Source organism: Epinephelus fuscoguttatus, linkage group LG21, assembly GCF_011397635.1.
Source record: "Epinephelus fuscoguttatus linkage group LG21, E.fuscoguttatus.final_Chr_v1".
Classification (NCBI taxonomy): domain Eukaryota; kingdom Metazoa; phylum Chordata; class Actinopteri; order Perciformes; family Serranidae; genus Epinephelus; species Epinephelus fuscoguttatus.
Genome location: NC_064772.1, coordinates 5,775,107 through 5,797,777, shown reverse-complemented (window position 1 = coordinate 5,797,777; position 22,671 = coordinate 5,775,107). Strand labels below are relative to the sequence as shown.

At 37.6% G+C, this 22,671-nt stretch overlaps 1 protein-coding gene and 1 long non-coding RNA gene across 2 annotated transcripts; one reads left to right on the top strand and one right to left on the bottom strand.

The window, feature by feature from the left end:
• Positions 1–3,642: 3,642 nt before the first annotated feature.
• On the bottom strand, positions 3,643–19,638 carry LOC125882272 (coagulation factor XIII A chain-like). Its single transcript, XM_049566055.1, has 17 exons — positions 19,585–19,638; positions 19,286–19,382; positions 18,398–18,574; positions 16,519–16,767; positions 16,273–16,391; positions 16,045–16,152; positions 15,360–15,534; positions 14,415–14,553; positions 13,833–13,936; positions 13,653–13,741; positions 10,829–10,982; positions 9,925–10,034; positions 8,863–9,028; positions 8,614–8,768; positions 6,306–6,442; positions 6,122–6,227; positions 3,643–3,867 (listed from the first exon to the last, which is right to left on the bottom strand). Exons 1-17 carry the CDS (start codon positions 19,636–19,638, stop codon positions 3,832–3,834), a joined length of 2,175 nt encoding a protein of 724 aa, XP_049422012.1. The 3' UTR covers positions 3,643–3,831.
• Positions 19,639–21,004: 1,366 nt separating this feature from the next.
• LOC125882149 (uncharacterized) lies at positions 21,005–21,976 on the top strand. Its single transcript, XR_007448308.1, has 3 exons — positions 21,005–21,288; positions 21,453–21,539; positions 21,581–21,976. It is a non-coding gene; the product is annotated as an uncharacterized LOC125882149 (long non-coding RNA).
• The last annotated feature ends 695 nt before the right edge of the window (positions 21,977–22,671 follow it).

The window sequence follows — 22,671 nt, the reverse complement described above, 5'->3', positions numbered from 1 at the left end:
TATCATTATCTTGTTTTCTTTTTTTCTGTATTCAGAGCTTTATTAAAGCATGTCCTTTGTCAATATGTGAGAAGAGTTTTAAAAATAATCCACAAATGAATCACAAACATATTAAACATTATAAAATGTACTTAAGAAAAACTATAAAAGACTAATCTTATCAAAAGTAGAATCTTGATAAGTTAGAAACAATTTACTAAAAGCATTTGTCAAACCACTGGACTTTTCTTTGCAGGTTTGCAGGTTGAAGATAACTGTGTTGTGTTTAGGTGTGCAGGTTAAAGATGACTGCATTGTGCTCTGTAGGTCAATCAGTCGTAATAAAAGGCTGTTGGCTCTCTCTAGTGGTCAGACTATGTAACTGCAGCTGGTTACACAACAAACACACAAACAGGTCAGAAGTCCAAAGGTCAATTATTATCTACATGTTGATTAACACACAACAGGTGAAAGATACTGAAGTACATTTACTCAAGTTCTATACTGAGGTACAATTACTTGAATATTTATCATTTTATGCTACTCTATATTCTTTTACTTGATTCCTATTTTTTTCTTTTCTTTTCTTTTCTTTTCTTTTCTTTGCAGGCTCAGATTAATAACACAAGTATGATACAACCAACAAAAAATGATAATGAATTATTGTAGTTTAAGATAAGACATTCAAACTTTAATAAACTACCCAGCTGTATATAAAGTAATTTGAATGTGTTGTGGTTTGTATTTACTGCTTTTATTTTGATAGTATGTTCCGGTGGTGTTTGTTTGTGGCTTTGGGTAACTTTACTTTTGTTCCTCCGGAGGCACCCTTCCCACCTGCTGCGTCGAGGAGTGATTGGACTCACCTGTTTCTGCTTTGCCAATCAAGCTGCCTACTTTAAGCCTGCTGAGACACTCCTCGACGCCAGAGTATACAGAGAACCTCCGTGGTATCAGCTTGGCTCTCATTTGGTAGCATTGTGAATTTTCTCTTGAGCATTTTGGTGAATTTTGTAACCGGGTCTCTCCTTCGTCTTTTCCAGTGCCTCCCGTGCCCTCACAGCCCAGTACTCTCTGGACGTCTTTTGTGTTTTTGATGGACTCTGGCAGTTTCTGATTTTTTCGTGGATTCACTCGCCCCTTTGTGCAAATAAATCATTGTAAACACCTGCTCCGTTTCCGCTCCTGGGTTCCCTCTCCGCACCACACGTCACAGAATGAGGTCCACCTTTACCAGCTGCAACATTAAAGTGATGAACAAATTATAATTATGACAAAATTATTCTGAAATGAGCTATTCTGCATGAGCATTTTACATTTAGCATATTTTGATAGTAATACTTTTGGACTTAAGCACATTTTTGAATGCATGATTTCCATATGTATTTCCACAGTGGCAATGGTGTATGGGGTGCCGTTTGTAAAGTGTCTCACGCTGAAAATAACATCAACATTTTGCCACATTTAGCTTCAAACAATGTTTAAAAAAGTATTGTGATTTTTTTAACGTCACCTTTTACCACATTTACAGCAATATTTGTTAACTTAGAAATATATTAAATAGTTAAATCTAAATATTAAATGTGGCACCTAAATGTTAAATCTAAATATTAAATCTGAATCTAAATGCTAAATCTAAATCTAAATCTAAATGTTAAATCTAAATATTAAATCTAAATCTAAATGCTAAATCTAAATCTAAATATTAAATCTAAATCTAAATGTTAAATCTAAATATTAAATCTAAATCTAAATCTAAATCTAAATGTTAAATCTAAATCTAAATATTAAATCTAAATCTAAATGTTAAATCTAAATGCTAAATATAAATATAAATGTTAAATCTAAATATTAAATCTAAATCTAAATCTAAATGTTAAATCTAAATGTTTTGGGTGAAACTAAATATTTAGCTAATATGCAAATTCACACTGCCGGTCACCGGAAGTACCAAAATAAAAGCTCGAGAAGGTCAGACTGTTTATAGAATCAAATAACGAATTAAAAAAATTAAAAAAATTTAGATTTAACATTTAACATTTAGGTGCCACATTTAATATTTAGATTTAACTATTTAATATATTTCTAAGTTAACAAATATTGCTGTAAATGTGGTAAAAGGTGATGTTAAAAAAATCACAATACTTTTTTAAACATTGTTTGAAGCTAAATGTGGCAAAATGTTGATGTTATTTTCAGCGTGAGACACTTTACAAACGGCACCCCATAGTGGTGGGACGAGTAGGGGAGAACAGAGTTGGTTGTCACATTTATTAGTGTTGTTACTGTTTTAAAATGTGGGTCCTGAAATTAAGGTCAGAGGTTACCTACATGGTCATGTCAGGAGAGCCAATGCTCCTGTGAGCATTTATATTTGTGCAATAGTGTGTCTGTGTAACTCCACACCTCCAACACACTTATCTATGGTGGGGGTTTTGTGAAGTGCTGTAAAGTCTAACTGATTAAAAATACACCTAAAACACACATTAAACATGACTTAATAGGAATAAAATCAAACACAATTCAACAAATTGGCTTCATTGTAACTTAGAAAGTTTACAGACAAAACAATCATCTTATACGAGACACATCTTTACATTTTACATCACATAAATCAGCCTATTGTCTAGCTGAGTTCTGGCTACCCCTATGAAGCTAGGATAAGTCACACACAAGATTTAAAATGCTATTTTGTGGAGGCTTTATTGTCTTCACAATTCACTTTTTCTTATCTGTGAAATAAGAGTAAATAAAAGCTCTATTATAAACACTGAAACTACAGTGTTGTGTGATCAATGATTCTGATGGATTTGAAAATAATGATTAGTGACACCTTCAGTGGTTTTGAATATGCTTTTATTGTTAGTAGAAAGATTCAGCATTAATAAAAGATACTAAAGAAAAAAAGGAATACAATCACATTAGTTTCATCCAAAAATAAAGAATGAAGATTAAACACATTTTATATCCAGACTGAGAGGAGGATGTGAGGTCTGACTGCTCTAAGAATATCACAGATAATTATTGATTGAAAGACGTTATGATTGATTAATATTTCATATTGGCTCATTGTGTCAGAGCAGAGATGTGATGGAGGAGAGCTGCTGCCAAACTCACTCACACTGATCCAGCTGGGACCACCTCAGTTTTTTGCTCAGTTTTTAAATTTCATTTCTGTTAAAAAAAGGTTGAGTTTTATTTAAATTTACTGATTAAAAGTTGGTGTTGAACCAGAGAAGATTCCAGAGCTGTTTTTTTTTTTTTACCCTTGTTCCAGTTGTAAACTATATGGCAAAAAGTATGTGGACACCCTCTGTTCCAATCACATGTGGCAGGACCATTAGGATGTCCATAAACTTTTGCTTTGTAGGTTCATTATCCAACACCGTGTTTATGCTGCATTTGATTTTTTGGCTATTTTAAAATTATTATTATCAATTACTGTTATATATCATGTAAATATATCATGTAATGAATCTAAAATATAGATTTTACATGTAACCTCAAATCACTGTATCAATTAAAAAACAAACAAATCCTACAATTTCTCAAATCTGCCCAATAATTTTTTTTAATTCCAGGTTTATGCATTTTAAGCATACTGTTACCTTTAACCCTTGAGCTTCCTCACTAAACTAGCTAAGCTAATTTTAAAATGTCACACAAAACCCCCTGAGTCTGTTAAGCAAAGATATATGTAAATAAAATTAAGGAAGAAATCAAATCATCATCAAAGATGTCATTTGCACGGTTTGTTGGCTCCGCCCGCTCAGTTTAAAGCTTCTGTGATTGGTGGATGCGCGGTGAAAATGGAGATGGGGCAGCGTCACCTAGCTCTGTGAGCCAATCATTTCAGGGCATGATGAGGATATGAGTAGATCCCCTCACCTGAAAAAAATACAACAATGAACATCAATCAATGGATGCGCTAACACTGGTTCAGTTAAATTGAAATCATTAAAATAAAAAAATAAACCAAAAATTCTCTCTCTCCCTCTCTCTCTCTCTCTCTCTCTCTCTCTCTCTGTATAGATTGCTGTGTATTTGTACATGTTTTTTTTATATGTATGATAAATTATAAGAAAGAGAGAGAAAAAAGGGTTTATTATGGTGGCCATTTTAGGACAAAAGCCGAATTTTGTCAGACTTAGCTGAATGCTAACATGTTAAAATGTTGAATTAGCTATACACAAATTAAACACTTTACAAAAATAAAACAAAGAGATAAGCAACATGTCAATAACTGCTCAGTCTTATACTGATGTTAGCATAGAAACATGCTAGCACAACCACAATATGCTAATATGGTAATGTTTAACTGATTCATCCAAGCTTTGGGTTTAGTACTGATTTTAGCATAGGCCTATTAGCAACACCAGCATGTTAAATTTTACAAAATATTGGCATACTAATGTCTAGTGTGTAACACGCCGTGTGCTGAATGTTAATGTTTGTAAATGTTATGTTTTCATATAATATGTTTGTTAACAGTTTTGGGATGTTGAAATGTAGCATTAAGCCTATTAGCGATCATGTTTAGATGCTAATTGTCAGCATTTCTATCCTATGTCTATTTGTAGACATTTTGCTAATATTTGGTGGGTTTATGCTTTAAGCTAAATGCTAAATTTAGCATATATTGAAATGCTTTCATTCTTTCATTCATTTTCTGTAATGCTTATCCTATTGGGGGTTGCAGGGGGGCTGGGAAACGAGGTACACCCTCGACAGATTATTGCAGGCTCACATTCACACCTACGACCAATCTAGAGTCACCAATTAACCTTTGGACTGTGGGAGGAAGCCAGAGAACCCGGAGAAAACTCACAGTGACACAAGGAAAACATGCAAACTCTGCCCAGAAGGCCTCCCCCACCTAATATGCTTACAGAGTATTAAATATCAGAAAACACTGAAATGCTAATTTTAGCATGTAAAATGCCATGGGCCAGTAATGCTAACCTTTGCACGTGTCATGTTATTAATATAGGCTAACATTTTTGTTAACACTTTTAGGAGGTTATTATGTAGCAGTAACCCTATTAGCAAGCAAAATGCTGTGTGTACATATTTATATCCTGTCTATTTGTAGACATTTTACAATTTGGTAGATTTAGTAGCTGTGCTTTTAATAGTGAAATGCCTACAGTTTAGTTCCAGCAAGATAAGACCGCAGGACACGACATTTAAGACATTTAAATAATGGTGAAACGGAATGAATTGGTAATATACGAAAAATAATTTCTGTCCACATGTTGGGATGTATATAATGGCTGCACAGACCACTGGCGCCATCTGCAATGCTGCCTCAGTTAAAAGGATCAAATCACCTCCACGGTCACCTGGTTTGTAGTCAGAGACGTTTGATTCCACCCTTTAGTACCATCTATGGGCTGTATCTATACCATCATAAAGGACGAATGGAAGTATGAGGGCAACCATGTTTGCAGTGTTTGAAACAGACCTATCTCATTTCATTCTTAAGGGGAGTATAAACGAGCCTTAAGAGGGATTCAGAATTTTTGGGCTACCTGAACAACAGGCAGTCCCCCAAGATGGTGCCCCTGCCTCACACAGATGTAACTTTATATTCTGTAGGCCTATATAACACCAAGTAGTGCATGTTTATTTGTCAGTCAAAGTTAACAGCTGTGGGTTGTCCAGCACATAACGCACTACATTTTGCTAATATCTAATAGGTTTATGGCTCTTTTGAAGTTGAATACTAACTTTAACATACTACAATAACATGCCTACACTTAGTTTGTTAATCTTAACGATAAATATAAAAATGATTGGTCAGTTAATGTCTACTACGTAATGTCTAGTGAACTAGTCTGTCATTCACAGTTAATGCTAATATTAGCACATGGCAACATGCTTGTTAAGATCCAAAGCATGTGGGATATTATTGTGTAATGTTGAGCATGCTAATATGCTATCTTCTGCATTTCTATCCTACTTGTGGAAATGTAGGCAGAAATTGTAGGTGGAAAACTAGATTTTATTATTTGTCAGTTGTTCCTGGTACAAACTGCTGAACTGATCTTAAGAGCTACGTGGGTAAAATTCCCAGAGGCCTGATGGGAAATGTGGTTTAATGATACTGAGCAAAAATTTTACAGAAAGTTGTTGAAGTTACCTGACGGAGGTTCTTGCAGTCCAGCACCGCCACAAGGCAGCGTTGTCCCTCCAGCCGAGGGGTGAAGGACTCTGTCCAGGTGATCGAAGCCTGAGCATCAATGACACTGAAACACACACAGACAGGTATAAATACACCTGAGGCAAACATCAGTCAACATGTCTTCACAGGTGTGTGTGTGTACCTGTAGTAATGTGTCCTGTCGCTCATGAGTCCTGGTCCCTCCATGGACAGGTTGACCTCCTGCAGGGGGAAGTTGAAGGGGTTGGTGAAGGAGACCGTCACAAACATCTCCTTCTGCACCTGAGGCTGGCCACTCACCTAGAAACACAGAAGAAGAAGTAGTAGTAGAAGAAGGAGAACAATAACAACAGAAGCCTGGAGTAAAAATCTTTTTCAAGCCATATTTTTCTACAAATACACAAGGTGGGCCTACTTCTCAGTATTTTCCATTACTGCAGGCTATTACATAGGATTATTGCTACAAAGACTAAATGCTTTAGTAAGGTTACTGCACCCTAAACTTCATATTGCTTAACTTAGACCTGTTGTGCTGGTTCGTGGACACTATTTTGTGCCATCTAGTGGTAGCAAAATACACTACTCCATGTTCACACAAGATGGCTGCCATCTCTGCCAGAATCTACAGCAGATTCTGATATGAAAATGGACAAGGTTCAAAACCTGATCAAATGTTATAGTTGAAACTTGTTTAATATTGCTTAATGACATTTGTAGTTTGATATGACTTAGAAATGTGACCAGTTTTAGTAATAGTAACAAACTAAAACACTGTTTATTAGGAAGTACTAGTCTCAGGACATTGAGACTTCATTATTGTATTATCAGTGCATTTCACACAGTGAGGTGTGACAGACCAGTCATATAGACAAAGGACATTCATAGTACGGAGTATGGAGCAAGGAAAATTCATACAGAGTGACAAAATGAACACATCACATTTAGATATGTTGCATTATTTGGAATTTTGTTTTTGAACAGCCATGTCCAGGTATTTACATGAACAGTTTTAGACTTGAATGGTGACCTCTAACCCATAGAATTACAAAACATTGAACAAATGCGGCATGTTTACAATTTAGTTTTTGCAAAGCAATGTTCAGGCACTGAAATGAACTGTGTTATGCTTTATAACACACCTGTGACTTTTAAAAATGAACCCGTGGTCCTCATATGAGGACATTCTATTTTCCAAAACAACTTACTGTCCAAAGACAGTGCTTAGTTTTTTATACTTATCAGGTCCAACTAACCCCAAATAACTGTGAAAAATTAAAAATGCATGCTAAACAAAAGCTGAGGTCTCAGGAGGATTTTTTATTGTAATAGTAGTGGAGTTTAGTGTTATTGTCGGGTAAATATTGAGTATGCTTTTGGATAATCGTGATTATTATGATTATTTTTGATACTATAAAATGAATATTTTGTTAATTTTTTTCCCTGACAGCACACAGTATTGTGTCCCTTTTGTTTAAAGAATCCCAGTTTTGGAGATTTTCCTTGTTTTAAAATTGATGATCATGAAGAAAAGCATCTCTAAAACCTACTGCTTACACAAAACCTGGTGTGGAGGGACAGAGAAAGCTAAAGTTAGCAGCAGAAATATGTGTAATTTTTTATAAAGTTACTTTTATCATCTTGAAAAAAATGTGTCTGACTTAAAAAAAATGTTGTCATAGTATTGCAAGTGTACTATTGATTTTAATAAAAGGATAGGATTTTAAAAAATATAATTTGCTTAAGATAGAGTTCCTGTCAAAATAAATGCAAGTAAAAGTAAATAAAAGTTTGTGGTAAAGTTGTAGTCTATATTCTACATAGGACAGAAATTGCCAAAATCAAAACTGAACTAATTGATGACTCAATAAATTATTGAGTATGTCATTAAACAACAACAAAATATTATTTAAAACAAATGAAGGCATCAATTAATTGATAAAAAGTCACCTGAATTTATATTTCTGTTTAAATCTGCATTTTTATTTATCTACCTTTGTGTTAATTCCCCTATTATTTACTTTTCTATTTAATTCCTTTTAATATTTGGTTTTTTATTTATTTATGTATTATAAAAATTAAATAATTTTTGTAATAATCAATAATAAATAAAATAAATATACTGTCAAATGTATAATGTACTAATTTTTAATTTTTTTTTTAAAATGTGTTTATGGATTATTTTGCCTTTTGCAATGACCCTCCTATTTATTTTCCCAAACTCATTTATGTCTGTTTTATTATTTAAATACATTTCTCAATGCTTTTATTTCTTCATCATGCAGTCGATGGGGCTATCATTCAAAGTGTGTCATGGCATCACCTTTTTGCCTAATGGTTCATTGACGGAGTGCAAAGATCAACTATGCATGCCTATATTTATTCATGTACATTAGAATAAATACGCACAAGGTTACTAAAGTCATGTAGAGATGCTTTTATCTGATGCCTGATTTGTGTGCTGTGTGTTTTACCGTCAGGGTGAGCATCGGAGTCTGCAGCTCGACCACCTTGATGGCAGTCACTGATTGGTCATCAGCTGTTCCAGTCACAGTAAAGTGCAAACACTGCTGAGAGCCCAGGTGAGGCAAGTACTCCTGAGCCGGGAACTTCAGCATTTCACTCTTTACTGCAACACACACACATTCACAAATCCTGACTGTAACAGAATTTAATTCTGAAAACCACAAATACACAGAACCTTCCTCTTTGATGTCACTCACTCTCATGGGGTGGCACGGTGATGTTGAAGGTCAGGTCTTTCAGGTGACTGGCTCTGACTCCGGTGTAGAAGATGATGGAAGCGGCCAGGTGAGTTTGGACTGTCATGGGGTATTCACTCTGGTTGTGGAAATCCACCTGCAGGTTCACATCTTGACCCAGGAGGACCTGTGGAGAGGAGTACAGAGTACAAGTACCTTGAATTTGTACTTCAGTACAGCACTTGAATAAATCCACCACTGTTTAAAGGATGGTGGGATGGAGGGAAATTATGGGGCCATTGTTGTTGTTAAGTCATTAACAGTAAATAGCCAGTTTGCTGCAGTTGATTCCGTGAAGTTCATTTTTATTTCAACTTAAGAACCTGAAATGGTAAGCTTGAGTTTCAAACAGCAAAGTACTGTAGAAAGTACAATTCTGAGGTACTTGTACTTTACTTGAGTATTCATTTATGCAACAGTATATTTTTAATCCACTACATATCAGAGGGAAATATAACCACTTATTACTTGACTAAGTTTGCCAGCCTTCGTTACTTTGTAGACTCAGATTATTCATACAAATAATCAATCTATTAACAATATACAGTATATGAAGAAATTAAAATAAGCTCCAACTTTACAACATTAAAAGTGATGAACACATTAATGCATTAATAATTATAATCCAGTTATATATCATGTATTATTCTGATATAAACTATTCTGCATAATGAGTACTTTTAGTTTTGGGAATTAAAGAATTTTTTAATGCTAACACTTTTATACGTTTATGTAAGTAAAATTAAAATTTGCATCTAACAGTATTTTGGCACTGTGGTATTACAACTTTTACTTCTTCTGCCACTAGTCTTTAAAGTTATAAACAAGATGAATGGATGGATGGACTGATGGATGAATAAATGGATGTGCTCACATATGGGTAGGTACAGAGATGCATGATAAATGAATACATGAATGGATGGACAGATTCATGTACACAGAGGTTGATGGATGGATGCTAGATTGATACACAGATGGATAAATGTAAATATTGACAGACAGATGTGTGGACAAATGTGCTACCTGTGGGGCATTCATGATGATAGACAGCTGGGACTCAGGCAGCTCAGAGTGATCTCTCATACAGCCGTACTCCTCCGCCCGAGTCATAGTCCTGTTGTCATCAGCACTTCCTGCGGATAGACATCACTTCAGTACAAAATTTCAGTTCCATTTCAGTATGGGGCTCCAAAAGTAAAAAAAAAAATCTTTTGCAATTTCTTTGCTGATATATTTTGAATATTTAACTTACTTTACTCACATTTGAGTCAAACAACATGTAATATGCATTAACAATTTGTTTTCTGTGAAAAATGTGTTAAATGTAAAGATTTAAAATAAATGTAAATTTAAATCTAAAAATTAAATTTAAATCTAAATATTAGATCTAAATCAAAATGTTAAATCTAAGTTTACATCTAGCTAAATGTGAGGAAATTGAACTAAATATCCAAAATATATCAGCAAGAATATCGTGTGTACATATATATATATATATACATATATATATTTACATTTGGTGCCCCATATCTCCTGGCTTTACATCAGTCACATTAAAGATGCAGTATGTACAAACATATGCGCTCTCTCCAGTGGTGTATAGTAACAAAGTGCATTCACTGTACAAATTTAAGGTACTTGTACTGATACTTTTACTCCACCACATAGCAAAAATGGCACTAAAAATGTTTCAAAGTATTTGTAATGTAATATAGCATAACATTTGTTATATACCAGGCGATTCAGATTCAGATAAATGATACGAAATATAATCAACAAATAAATTAATATAATTACCACCACTCACTTGGCCTTTTAAACCAACGGATACATCTTATTACTTTTTCTCACTTAAAGGTTGTGTGCATGTGTGTGTGTGTGTGTGTGTGTGTGTGTGTGTGTGTGTGTGTGTGTGTGTGTGTTTTACCTTCAGGGTACTTGTAAGTGTGTGTGATGTCATTATATGAGTTGTTGCCCACAGACTTGGTGTAAATAGCCTGTCCAATATGAGTCTTTTCCACCCTGTACGGAGTCAAAACCCCATAGCGATCCCGCTTGTGGAAGACCACGTCACTGTTCACCTGAAAGGCAGGAAACACTGCGATTGTGACATTTTAACAAAATATTAATGTTCAAAACAACATTTAGGGCTCTAGTTTCGCAGACCAGGCGAGGCGGGGGCACAGCACACCTGCGCTTCGCCAACTGGGTGTGGCCAGGCGGATTTTGCAAGTTTGGCACACCGTGCACGCTGGCGCAGCTACTCCTCTTTCCCACCTCCATCCCTCCTACCTGCGCAAGTTGGAAAGAGGGAGGAGAGAAGGCGTGGAGTGGGTTTTACACACATCACACCAATCAAATGAGCCCCTCTCCTCGCCCTTAAATGCACCGCGCGAAGGCGTAATGAGAGTTTACTCAATTCGCCATGGCGGAAGAGAGCAGCAGCGTCAGACGACCAAACTTCTCCCAGGAGGAAACTGATGTTTTGGTCTGGGAGGTCCAAGCTCGCAGTGTCCGAATATACAGAACTGTGAGCAGACCTCCACGGGCTGATGATGCAAAGGTAGCCTGGGAGGAGGTCACCACAATTGTAAATCAATGTTGCTTTCTCGTGCGCGCTTCTCTCGTTCTCTCGCAGTCTCACTCTGTTTCTTTTCATTTGACCTTTCTAAGCTGACAGATGCTGAATATATACTCCCTATCTGATGCTGTGGCTGTTTGTGGTTGGCTGAGAGGGGTGTGAACTCATTAGTTTGCAGCTGTGTTAATCAAATCAGGTTGGGTTTCCATTACGCGTGCCAAACGTGCCAAACGGTGCCAATCCCCTTTGATCTGACATCAGATGTGACGGGACAGTCGATATAGAGATACATTTATGTGCTGATTGCAGATAGTTGCATTGAATAGTGGTTTTGTGGCTATTTATTGCATCGTTAATGTGCCTGATATTCTGGAAACCTGCCTGTGAGGTTCTGGTGACGTGTGTGCACTGTCCGCCGGTCAGCCAAACTTCAGCTTACACCGGCCTGTGCTGACAGTAGACGTGGTTTCAGCTGGCGAGCTTTAAATGCACCTTCGGTGAAGCCTTTTGGCACGAAACTGTCACTGCGCCAAGCTGGAGCTGTCGACACCTCCCCCTGCTGCGCCGCCACACCCATCTCAGCGCACCTCGGTCTGCCAAACTACCAAACTGAGCGCGCCTCGGGTTGCGCTGTTTGAAACTAGCTCTGCGCGGCGTTCGCCACCCTGCGCTGCACCGGGAAACTAGAGCCCTTAAACTTAGTACTTCAAATATTACCAGTATATGTTTTTTGATGATGATGGATGTTTGTTTGTTTATGTGCCATAAATGTTAGAAATGTTCTATGGAGGAAGAAAAAAAGACCAAAATAAAATAATAGTGATACTAATACGTTCATAGGTGGCACCATTTTCATTAATTCAACTAAATATTTAGCCTACACGATGTCAGGAAGTAGTCAACAATGTTTGATTGGTACAAAACTGTAAAATTTTCTGTCACATGAAAAGAAAAAAAGTAGCGCATAATAAGATCTGAGAAGTGAGACAATGAAAATATTTCTCATTTGGACTTAATTACTGATGTAAACAACTAATCTGACAAAACAATTGTTCATCCTCTTTTTTTCTTGTTTTTTAAAAATAATTTTTCTTGTCTTTTATAACAATTAAACACCTGAAAGTTTCAAAGATTTATAACACTTCCTTTGTAATGCATCTTAACTTGTATGTCTAAACTTTTAAACTTGTCCATTTCTATCAGTTTCCTTTTACTGCTTGGTCTTGAAACAATGATCAGTTATGTACTCTTTGTTTTATATTTTTCTTTTTCATTTGTAATTATTGTTCATCAATAGTGGAGGTATCTTCATAAGCCATTTTTTAAATTCCAACCTCTCCTACACAATGTTCAAACTTTTAAAATCCTTACTTTCTTTTTAATACACATTGTGTATTTGTATGTGCAAATAAACTAAATATAAATATCAACTAAAAAAACAAATAAATTTAGTCTCCAATCACATTGATTTAAAATCACCTTCAGAGATGCACCGATAATAATAATCTTATAAAATATTTTACATAGGGCTGTCAGTGTTAACGTGTTAATTGCAATGCGATTAATGTACTACGATAATGGGGTTTGCTTTTTGTTTTTGTTTTTTATATACACACACGCACAAACAGGACCTATATATGCATTAAATGGAGAGGTGTCAGAGTGAGGGGGCTGCACATGGACAGAGTTTGGTGCCTTGCTCAAGGGCACCTTAGCAGTGCCCAGGAGGTGAACTGGCACCTCTCCAGCTACCAGTTCACGCTCCATATTTTGGTCCCGATGGGGACTTGAACCAGTTCCCAAACCTAAGCCAAGTCCCTGTGGACTGAGCTACTGCTGCTCGTGTGTACTGTAGTTTAAAACGTGTGTAGTATAAGATGATTCATTTGTCAGTAAACCATGTGAGTTGTAATAGTGCCGAATTTTGTAACGTTACCTTCGTTAAATGGTCCCGTTTCTCTGGCTTCACAGGAATAGAAAAAATTAAAAAACAATCTGCTAGCCAGTAGGCTAATTTATACAATGTAAAATGCCATAGGCTTGTGCTAATAACGTTAGCATTTTGTATTTGTGGGGAAAATGCGTCCGGTGTTTTGTCTGTGGTATTTCTACTTTTACTGAACTAAAAGATCTGAGTACTTTTTCCACTGAAAGAAAAGTTGAAACTAACTTCAGCAAAGACAAATCCAGCATCATACGGGTGACAAAGCAGCCCTTCCTTGATGGCAGCGACTGAAGCTGGACCACAGCGATAATGTCCTGTAAAGCAAACACAGAGTTTATTGTCCACTTGTCCATCTGTCTCCTGATCTATCATCTGTCTGTCTGTCTGTCTGTCTGTCTGTCTTACCATCACTGGTCTCCTGGGGCGTGGCGTCCACCACCTGCCATCCTCCGAGTCCAGGTGGCAGGTCATTGCGTGAAATGAACACCTCATTCCAGCAGTGGTAGTTCCTATAAAGAAGACCTGTTAGTACACATTTTTGTATCTGTTTAGTTACCCAAACCACAAATTACACAAGTTGTAATACCTTAATTTCATATCTGAATACCCTTCGACCTCAAAGATAATCATTGTCACAGACCAGTCTGAGACCTAAAAAATACTCAGATACTGCAGTATTTGGACAATATGAGGGCGCAGGGAAGACACAGTATCTACTAGCGACTTCTCTCCAGTGGTGGAAAGTACGTTCTCCCAAGTTCTCTACTTAAGTTTGAATTTGAGGTATTTCTTTGTGTATTTTCATTTTTTCTACTTAGGGGGTGAGCTGTAATGGCAACTTGTTTATATCTACCATGAGCTGGCTGGAGGTTTTCTTTGTGGTTTAAATCATTACTTTCTAAAACATGCACAGGGCAAGATAAAGAAAGTACTTCTGGACTGGAAGTCTCCTAGCAACAGACATGACTGACAGGCATTTGGACCAACCAGATGGAGTCCCTGGTGTGGCGCTCGTCTGGTGAGCCATCAGGCTTGCAGATGAGGTCGGTCTTCAGGTTGCCTGTGTTGTCATGAGCTGAACTGAAGTTGGTGATGACCCTTGAAGGGATACCAATGGCACGTAGGACTGTAGAGATGTGAAATATTTAAATTATTAGCATCTAAAATTGAGTAAAATATTCTGACTTTGATGCATCTAGCTTTGTACAAAATTATAGCAGTGGGAAACAATTAGAATCATTTGAGTACTGTACATAAGAACAATTTTGTATGATAGCCCTGAAAGGCAAGATGAAAGTACTGACAGAACATCATCTCCTAGATAGGAGATAGATCTAGATTTCCTAAATTTTAGGTCTCCTGGTGTTTGAAATGCATTCGACAGCTTGCCTGAAAAAAACCTTTTGTTAATGCTACATTTGAATGAACTTTCAATGCCCTTTGTATCGTGCACTAAATGCTTTATTCTGCATGGCTTTCTCATGGCATAATCTCCTATAAGGAGACTGTATCCTTGCATAGGAGATGATATCTCATATATAGTAGATAAATGTAGGTTTTGGCTGACATTGCTCTTTTTTCACCTTGCCTGTCAGGGCTTTTACTTGACATATATATTTATGCATTTACTTTACTTTTACTTTTCAGATAAAGATTTCTCATTGTGGTCATTTGTCGATGTTTTTGCAAAATTTGGTGTTTGTTTGTTGGTCTCTCTGTAGTAGTTTTGTATCTTTTCTATGGCTGTTTTTGTGGGGTTTTTTATGTCTCTTAATGTGTTTTTGGCTTTTTTTGTGGTTGCAAAAACAACCCCCAGGCCTAGGCTTGGTGGGCCCACTCATCAGTCGACCCTTGCTTGAAGCTATCTAAAAGTCCTGACGTGCACAGGCATTTTAAAAGTATATAATGGTAATTAGGAGTGCATGCTCTTACAGGTGTTAAAGACTCCAGCAAACACCCAGCACTGGGCGAAGCAGACAGGGACTCCAGTGTTGGCGTACTGCAGCAGGATCTTGACACTGCCCGTCCAAGATGTCGGGGACCTGCCCATCGAGTAATCGTCACTCCAGTTCCCAACTAACACGCCCCTATCATCCTGAGAGTTAATCTGAAGGAAGACATTGGTTAGCATGTTGGTTTACTTTATCATGCTAGCCTGGTAACAAAAAACACACAAAAATGTTAGTGTGTTGACATTTTGCATGCTTATGTATGGTGTAATTATATGATATTAACATGCTAACATACACACATCAGCATAATATCATGCCATTGTTTAACCTGTCATTGCAACACACTAAGATCTGGTATATCTGCATGCTTGCTTTAAAGCACTGCAGATGCTGATATGAATTTAGAGGTATTTTGTGTAAAGTTTGACCTGCTTGTCACTAGATGAAGACTCAGTGAATCATCAGTATCACCAGGAATTATCTTCTGGTGATTCATGATAAATGTCTGAACCAAATTTTGTAAGAATCCTTTCTATAGTGGTTGAGATATTTCACTCTGAACCAAGGTAGCTTAGCTAAAAATGCAAAATGTAACTTAAAAAAAGAAAAAGAAAAAAAGAACACAGCTAAATTAAAGTCGAGCAGGTGAAACTCTGTGTTCTCACCATGGCAGATCCCATCCTGACCATTTTGATGACGTTGCCACGGTCGTAGATCGGTATCCGTGACGCATCCAGGATGTAAATACAGGCGTCTAGAATACCACGCTCAAACTGCAGAGAGATAACACATCAGCTTTAAGTCTATGTCTATTCTTTATGATTTGTTATGATGTAGGTGTGTGTGTGTGTGTGTGTGTGTGTGTGTGTGTGTGTGTGTGTGTGTGTGTATACCTGTCCATACACCCAGTCACGGTGTGACACAGATCCGACTGTACCCTGGTAGATCATACCATAGTCGTTCAGGACGTATTCTTGCCGCTCTGCTTCATTAGGAAGAAACACGGCGTCCTCTGAAAAGACAGACACAACCAAAAGTGTTTTAATACCATCAGGATCAATGAAAGAATGTGAAACTCTAAACTGATGACATTCTAAGCAGTAACTCCCTCCTCTGAGTGGCACTGGAGGCATTCATACCTGGACACCAGGCGTTGAACAGCACATAAAGGTCGGTGCTGGTATCCCTGCTGGTTCTCTGCATGTTGCCACCAACCTCGATGGCCACGTATGTACGGTACTTCCCCACAATAGCACTGGGTGTTGGCGTGATGCCCAGCATCACAGACTCTCCCTGCTGCTCCAGAATCTGACCTGACCACGGTCCACCATGACGGGCACCAAAGGTCACTACCACCAGGGACCCCTTATTGGGTGACGGGTTGGAACCTGGAGGAGGAGGAAGAGAAGGGGAAAGAGGAAGAGGAAGAGAATTAGTGATGAATAGGACAGACAACAACAAGAGGAGCGGAAACAAGGGGAGGAGACAAGGAGAGATAACAAGGAGATAAGAGAGGAGAAGAGACAAGGAGAAGAAACAAGGAGAGAAGTAAAAGAGAGTTAACAAGAAGAGGAAACAAAGAGATGAGAGCAAACAATGCAAGGGGGCAAGGAGAGGAAACAAGGAAAAAAAGAGGAAACAAGGAGAAAAGGGAGGAGAGAAGACAAAGAGAAGAGACAAAAAGAGGAAAAAATTGAGGAAACAAGGAAATGAGAGTAGAGGAAAAGAAAGAGGGAGATGAAAGAAGAGAAGACAAGGAGAAGAAACAAAGAGATGGGAGGAAACAATGAGCAGACAAGGAGAGGAAACAACGAAAGAGGTAAAGGGGACGAACAAGGAGAGGTGAGGAAACAAGGACAGGATACAACAGGAGGAGGCAAGGGGAGAGGTGAAGTGACAGAAGATCAGGAGAGTAGAAGAAACAAGGAGATGAGAGGAAACAATGAAATGAGAGGAAACAAGAGAAGACAAGGAGAGCAGTCAACAAGAGGAAACATGGCGAGGAGACAAGAAGAGCAGTCAAGGAGACATGACAAGAAGAGAAGAGGAGTCAAGGAGAGCAAACAAGGAGATGAGGCAAGTGGAGGAGGAGACAAGGAAAGGGGACAAGAAAAGGAGAGGAAACAAGGGCAGGAGACAAGGAGAATTGTCATCAATCTGTCAGACAGCAGCTGTGTGTGTGTGTGTGTGTGTGTGTGTGTGTGTGTGTGTGTGAGACAGAGCCATGGGGAGTGTGTGTACTAATTAGCCAGCTAAATGAATGTGAAGCTGCCTAATTGTTCAGTGGGGGACTATTAGTTTATTAGTCTATTATATTATTAAGAAGCATCTTTTCATCAGCTGATTGGTTTATGAGGGAGCAGTTTAACTGTCTCAGGTGGGCTGAGGTGTGACCACTAAGCGTGCTCTGTTACACAAACCACGCCCTCCTGTATGTGGCAATGAAACAGACTGAAGATGATCAGTTTACTGGGAAGATGTCATGAAATGAGGTCAGATGAGATGAGGTGAGGAAAGAAGCAGAGATTATAATCACATATCTATACGTTTTATAAGTTTTTGGAAGTGCCACTAGTTTGCGCTGGCTTAACTCAAGTTTCATTCCCTGCTACCTCATAAATTTTCTTCTACCCTCATACTACTTTTATTTTGCTCTTATTCTATTCTTATATTCTTTTTAGTATGCTTTTATTTCTGTATGGTATGGGCTGCTGCACCACCTGAATTTGCCCAATGTCTTATCTTATCTTATCTTATCTTATCTTATCTTATCTTATCTTGTCTTGTCTTGTCTTGTCTTGTCTTGTCTTGTCTTGTCTTGTCTTGTCTTATCTTATTGGGTTAGGGTTTAGGAAAAGAAAAGGGTTAGTGTAGGCAAAAAAAAGGAATCTTTGTAATGAACAGCTAATTCAAATGAAATAATTCTCAGTGAATAGTCAGTTAAGAGAGAAAGTGATGTGAGGGTCCAGCAGACACTGTGGGGCAATTATTATTATCAGAGAATCAGTTCAAACTCACCAATCAGGAACTCGACCTGGAAGTCGTCGTCTTGCGCCAGTGGGCGGTTGAAGGTGACTCTGATCACAAACTCCTGACCACGACGGACCACCAGGTTTTGGATGTCATAGGAGGCCGTATAGTGGTTTGGTTCATTAATCTGCTGACACATGTCAATGTTCTGCACTGACAGAGAATCTGAGAGGGAGGAATAAAGGGAGACAGTACACCATGTTTTTATTGATTATTGATCACTGATCAGACAATCAACAGACTGGCCATTAGACTCATTTCCACTATCAGCAGCTATAACCCCATGTATTTTATTTATTATTTAGACATTTATTTCTAATACACTTAACCCATTCCTCTGTATTTTTACTTTTATGCCTCTGCGCCAGCAAGAAGAGTGGCCCGAGGCATTATGTTTTCGGGTTGTCTGTAATTAATTCTCTCCATATATCTGTCTTTATGTCCATCCATCCGTCCCTCTCTTGTGACTTTGATATCTCGAGAACAGACTGAAGGAATTTCTTCAAATCTGGCACAAACATCCACTTGGACTCAACAATGAACTGATAAGACTTTGGTGGTCAAAGGTCACTGTGACCTGACTAAACATATTTTTTGGCCATAGCTTGAGAATTGGTATGCCAATAATGACAATATTTCACACAAAATACTTGTGCTACATACATAAAACACGTTTATATGCACTTCTTATTTATCTGTTTTCTATTTTTCGAATATTTTTTCTAATAATTTTCTCCATGTGTGTTTACATAAGAGTAACTGTAATGTGAACCAGTTTTCCTTGAGGGGATCAATAAAGAATATCTGATTCTGAATGTTATATGTTACTATTACAGACAGATAAATAACTAGCCTATTAAACTAAATAAGTCTTACCGCCTGCAGGTGCATATCCTCTGCCAGTGGGTGGGGGTATGACATGTTCAGCAAAAGTCTCAGAATCATCAATATCCTCAAGGTTGGACCTCGGCACCTAAAGATGATTTAAAAATTAAAAATAAATAAATAAATAAAGAAAGAAAGAATCATAGATTAAAGAATACACTTAAGAGCATTCTAAACTGCAGGTACACACAGATCTCAGAGAAATCTAACAGGTTGGTTTTCGGTAAGCTGACATACACTGCTGGGACTAAAACTCAAAAGTACTTGATGGTTTTGTTACAGTAGCCTACCGGCTTGTTGTAGCGCCCCAAGTCATTCTTTGATTCTGTAGTTTGATTTGACATGATGGTTGAAAAGAAGAGGTCTCACTGAAGTAACTGGACAGAAAGACAGAATATTATTTAATGATTGAAAAGACATAGAAAAAATATAAACAAAGTACGCAGTGAATGTAAACCACCAAGTAAATGCGAAAATGTCACCATAAAGCACCACAGATACACTGTAACACTGCACAAGAATTACAGAAATATTTAAGAATATTATAACACACATTTTTGACATTAATAAAAAACTGAATGTATTAGTTTGACATAAACATAAAAGATGCATTTTAAAAAAAATAAATGTTAGATAAATTATTTTTGTTTTGTCTGATTTGTTCTAAGTTTATTTATTGTGAAATACTGGATAGTTTTACCTCTTTTAGAGCCTAAAAAAAAATCATTCAAGTCAAGCCTTTTTACTGTCATGTTCACAATTACTCTGAGGCATTTGTTGAAAATAAAATAGTTGAATGTAATTAAAATACATATAACTTACATATGCTTCATACATTAAAAATATGTATGAAGAAAAATCAAGTAAGTGTATGAAGGATGAGAAAAGAACAAATAAATGTATGACTAAATACAGGAATAAATACATGACTATGGATGATCATGTATAAAGTAAATACATACAGGAAAAAATAAATGAATATGAAAATAATAAAAAAAGTATATGAATAAATACAGCAGCAAAAATGAAAACATATGAAAAATAGTCTGCTGAAATCATTACAGAAATAAATTAATAAATAAAATAATGAATTCATAAATTAATGTTGAAATAAATTTGAAAATAAATAGATGGTGTGTGTGTCTCACCTCTTAGATGAAGGAGCGGAGTTCGTCTGTCAAGCCTCTGATGATCAAATCAGATGATGATCACATCGGCTTCAACATCAGTTTATATACACACACTGCTTCCCCTTTACACACACACACACACACACACACACACACATTCCTGTACAGGCATTAAAGTGAGGACCGGAAAAGTTCCCATTGAAAGTGAGGACCACCCTTTCTGCTATACTTAGAGACAAACTGATCTTACATTTCAACACTAGGTGGCCCCCTAACTCCAGTTTCCACCTCAGATTTTTAAAACATACAAAGGAAAAATACCTTGCGAAAAAGTTTTGTACCATCTTAGTGAGGACTTTTTCATGGGGGCGCTGTTGGGCCCATTTCTGGTCAGACCATTTCTGTTTATAGCTTGTAGGCCTTTTTTGCTCCCTTTTGTATTTTACTGTTGACAAATACTGTAATAATATATGTTAATAAAACTACACTCAATGCTTACTGGTGACTGAACATCACAGCAACACATTTTCTCTTAGAAAGTCTTTTAATTATTTGAAAAACAAATAACATCATCCCTGTATAAAGATAAAGATACTAAAGTGAGGCCATCAGAGCCCTTAGGTGAGGTCAGAGTCCTCAGGTGAGGTCATCAGAGCCCTCAGGTGAGGTCAAAGTTCACAGGTTTGGTCATCAGAATCCTCGAGTCAGGTCAGAGACCACAGGTGAGGTCATCAGAGCCCTCAGGTGAGGTCAAAGTCCACAGGTGAGGTCATCAGAGCCCTCAGGTGAGGTCAAAGTTCACAGGTTTGGTCATCAGAGTCCTCGAGTCAGGTCAGAGCCCTCAGGTGAGGTCAAAGTTCACAGGTTTGGTCATCAGAGTCCTTGAGTCAGGTCAGAGTCCACAGGTGAGGTCATCAGAGCCCTCTGGTGAGGTCAAAGTCCACAGGTGAGGTCATCAGAGCCCTTAGGTGAGGTCAGAGTCCTCAGGTGAGGTCATCAGAGCCCTCAGGTGACGTCGAAGTCCACAGGTTTGGTCATCAGAGTCCTCGAGTCAGGTCAGAGTCCACAGGTGAGGTCATCAGAGCCCTCTGGTGAGGTCAAAGTCCACAGGTGAGGTCATCAGAGCCCTCAAGTGAGGTCAAAGTCCACAGGTGAGGTCATCAGAGCCCTCAGGTGACGTCAAAGTCCACAGGTTTGGTCATCAGAGTCCTCGAGTCAGGTCAGAGTCCACAGGTTAAGTCATCAGGTCCTCAGGTGAGGTCATCAAAGTCTTCGGGTGATGTCAAATTCCTCAGGTGAGGTCAGAGTCCTCAGGTCAGGTCATCAGAGGCCTCAGCTTTCTCTCAGGTCAGAGAAACAACAAATACTGAAGCTTCACAAGCTTAGTAAAACATGCCAAATAAGTAGGAATCAAACTTCTCTGTAAACATTAAGTGCAAACACTATGTAAAATAAAGCTGCTGAAACTCTGACTCAACAAATTATGAGGCTTCAGCAGCTTAGTAAAACATTCCACATAAATGGGAATCAAACTTCTCTGTGAACATTTAGTGCAAATACAATATAAAATAAAATTGCTGAAACTGAGTGAAGAATACTGAAGCTTCAAACATAAATGAAACTGAAGTGAATAGATCAGCAGAGATGCACCAATTGCAACCTGACCTGCTAATTCTGATTTTGAGCCGATTCTGATTTTCTTTTATCCTTTATAAAAACTCTAATTTACAGCATTCTTAATCTCTCTTTGTTTCTCTACTTTTGAATAAATTCTCATGCTCATGACAGAGCATTGACTATTACAAGGGCCTATTTCCCCATAATGCATCAATGTGCAGGACCTTTACTCACTCAAGCTCATAAAATATAAAATACAGATTCTGGTCAGAGCCCCTTTGCACAAACTTCCATTTTAAAATTAGTTCTTGTAAATCACACTTTACCTAACATTTTGCACGCTGTTTCACTCAAAATGAAATGTTTAAAGTTAATTTTTGTTCCCGCCTGATATGCGTTGAAATAATGTAAACTGGTACCTAAGTCTCGTATGTCAGATCCACAGTAAAAAAGTTGCCGTCTCCAATTCAGATGGAACCTCAATGTTGTTATTTGCATTCACAGCTCTTGCCTACAATCTTACCTTCCTCAACAAAAACTGGTGTAATAGGTCACGGCATAACATGTTGTCAGCTTGAGTAACATCCATGTTTTTGCTCTGTTATGGTGAATCATGGAGCTGCAGTTAAA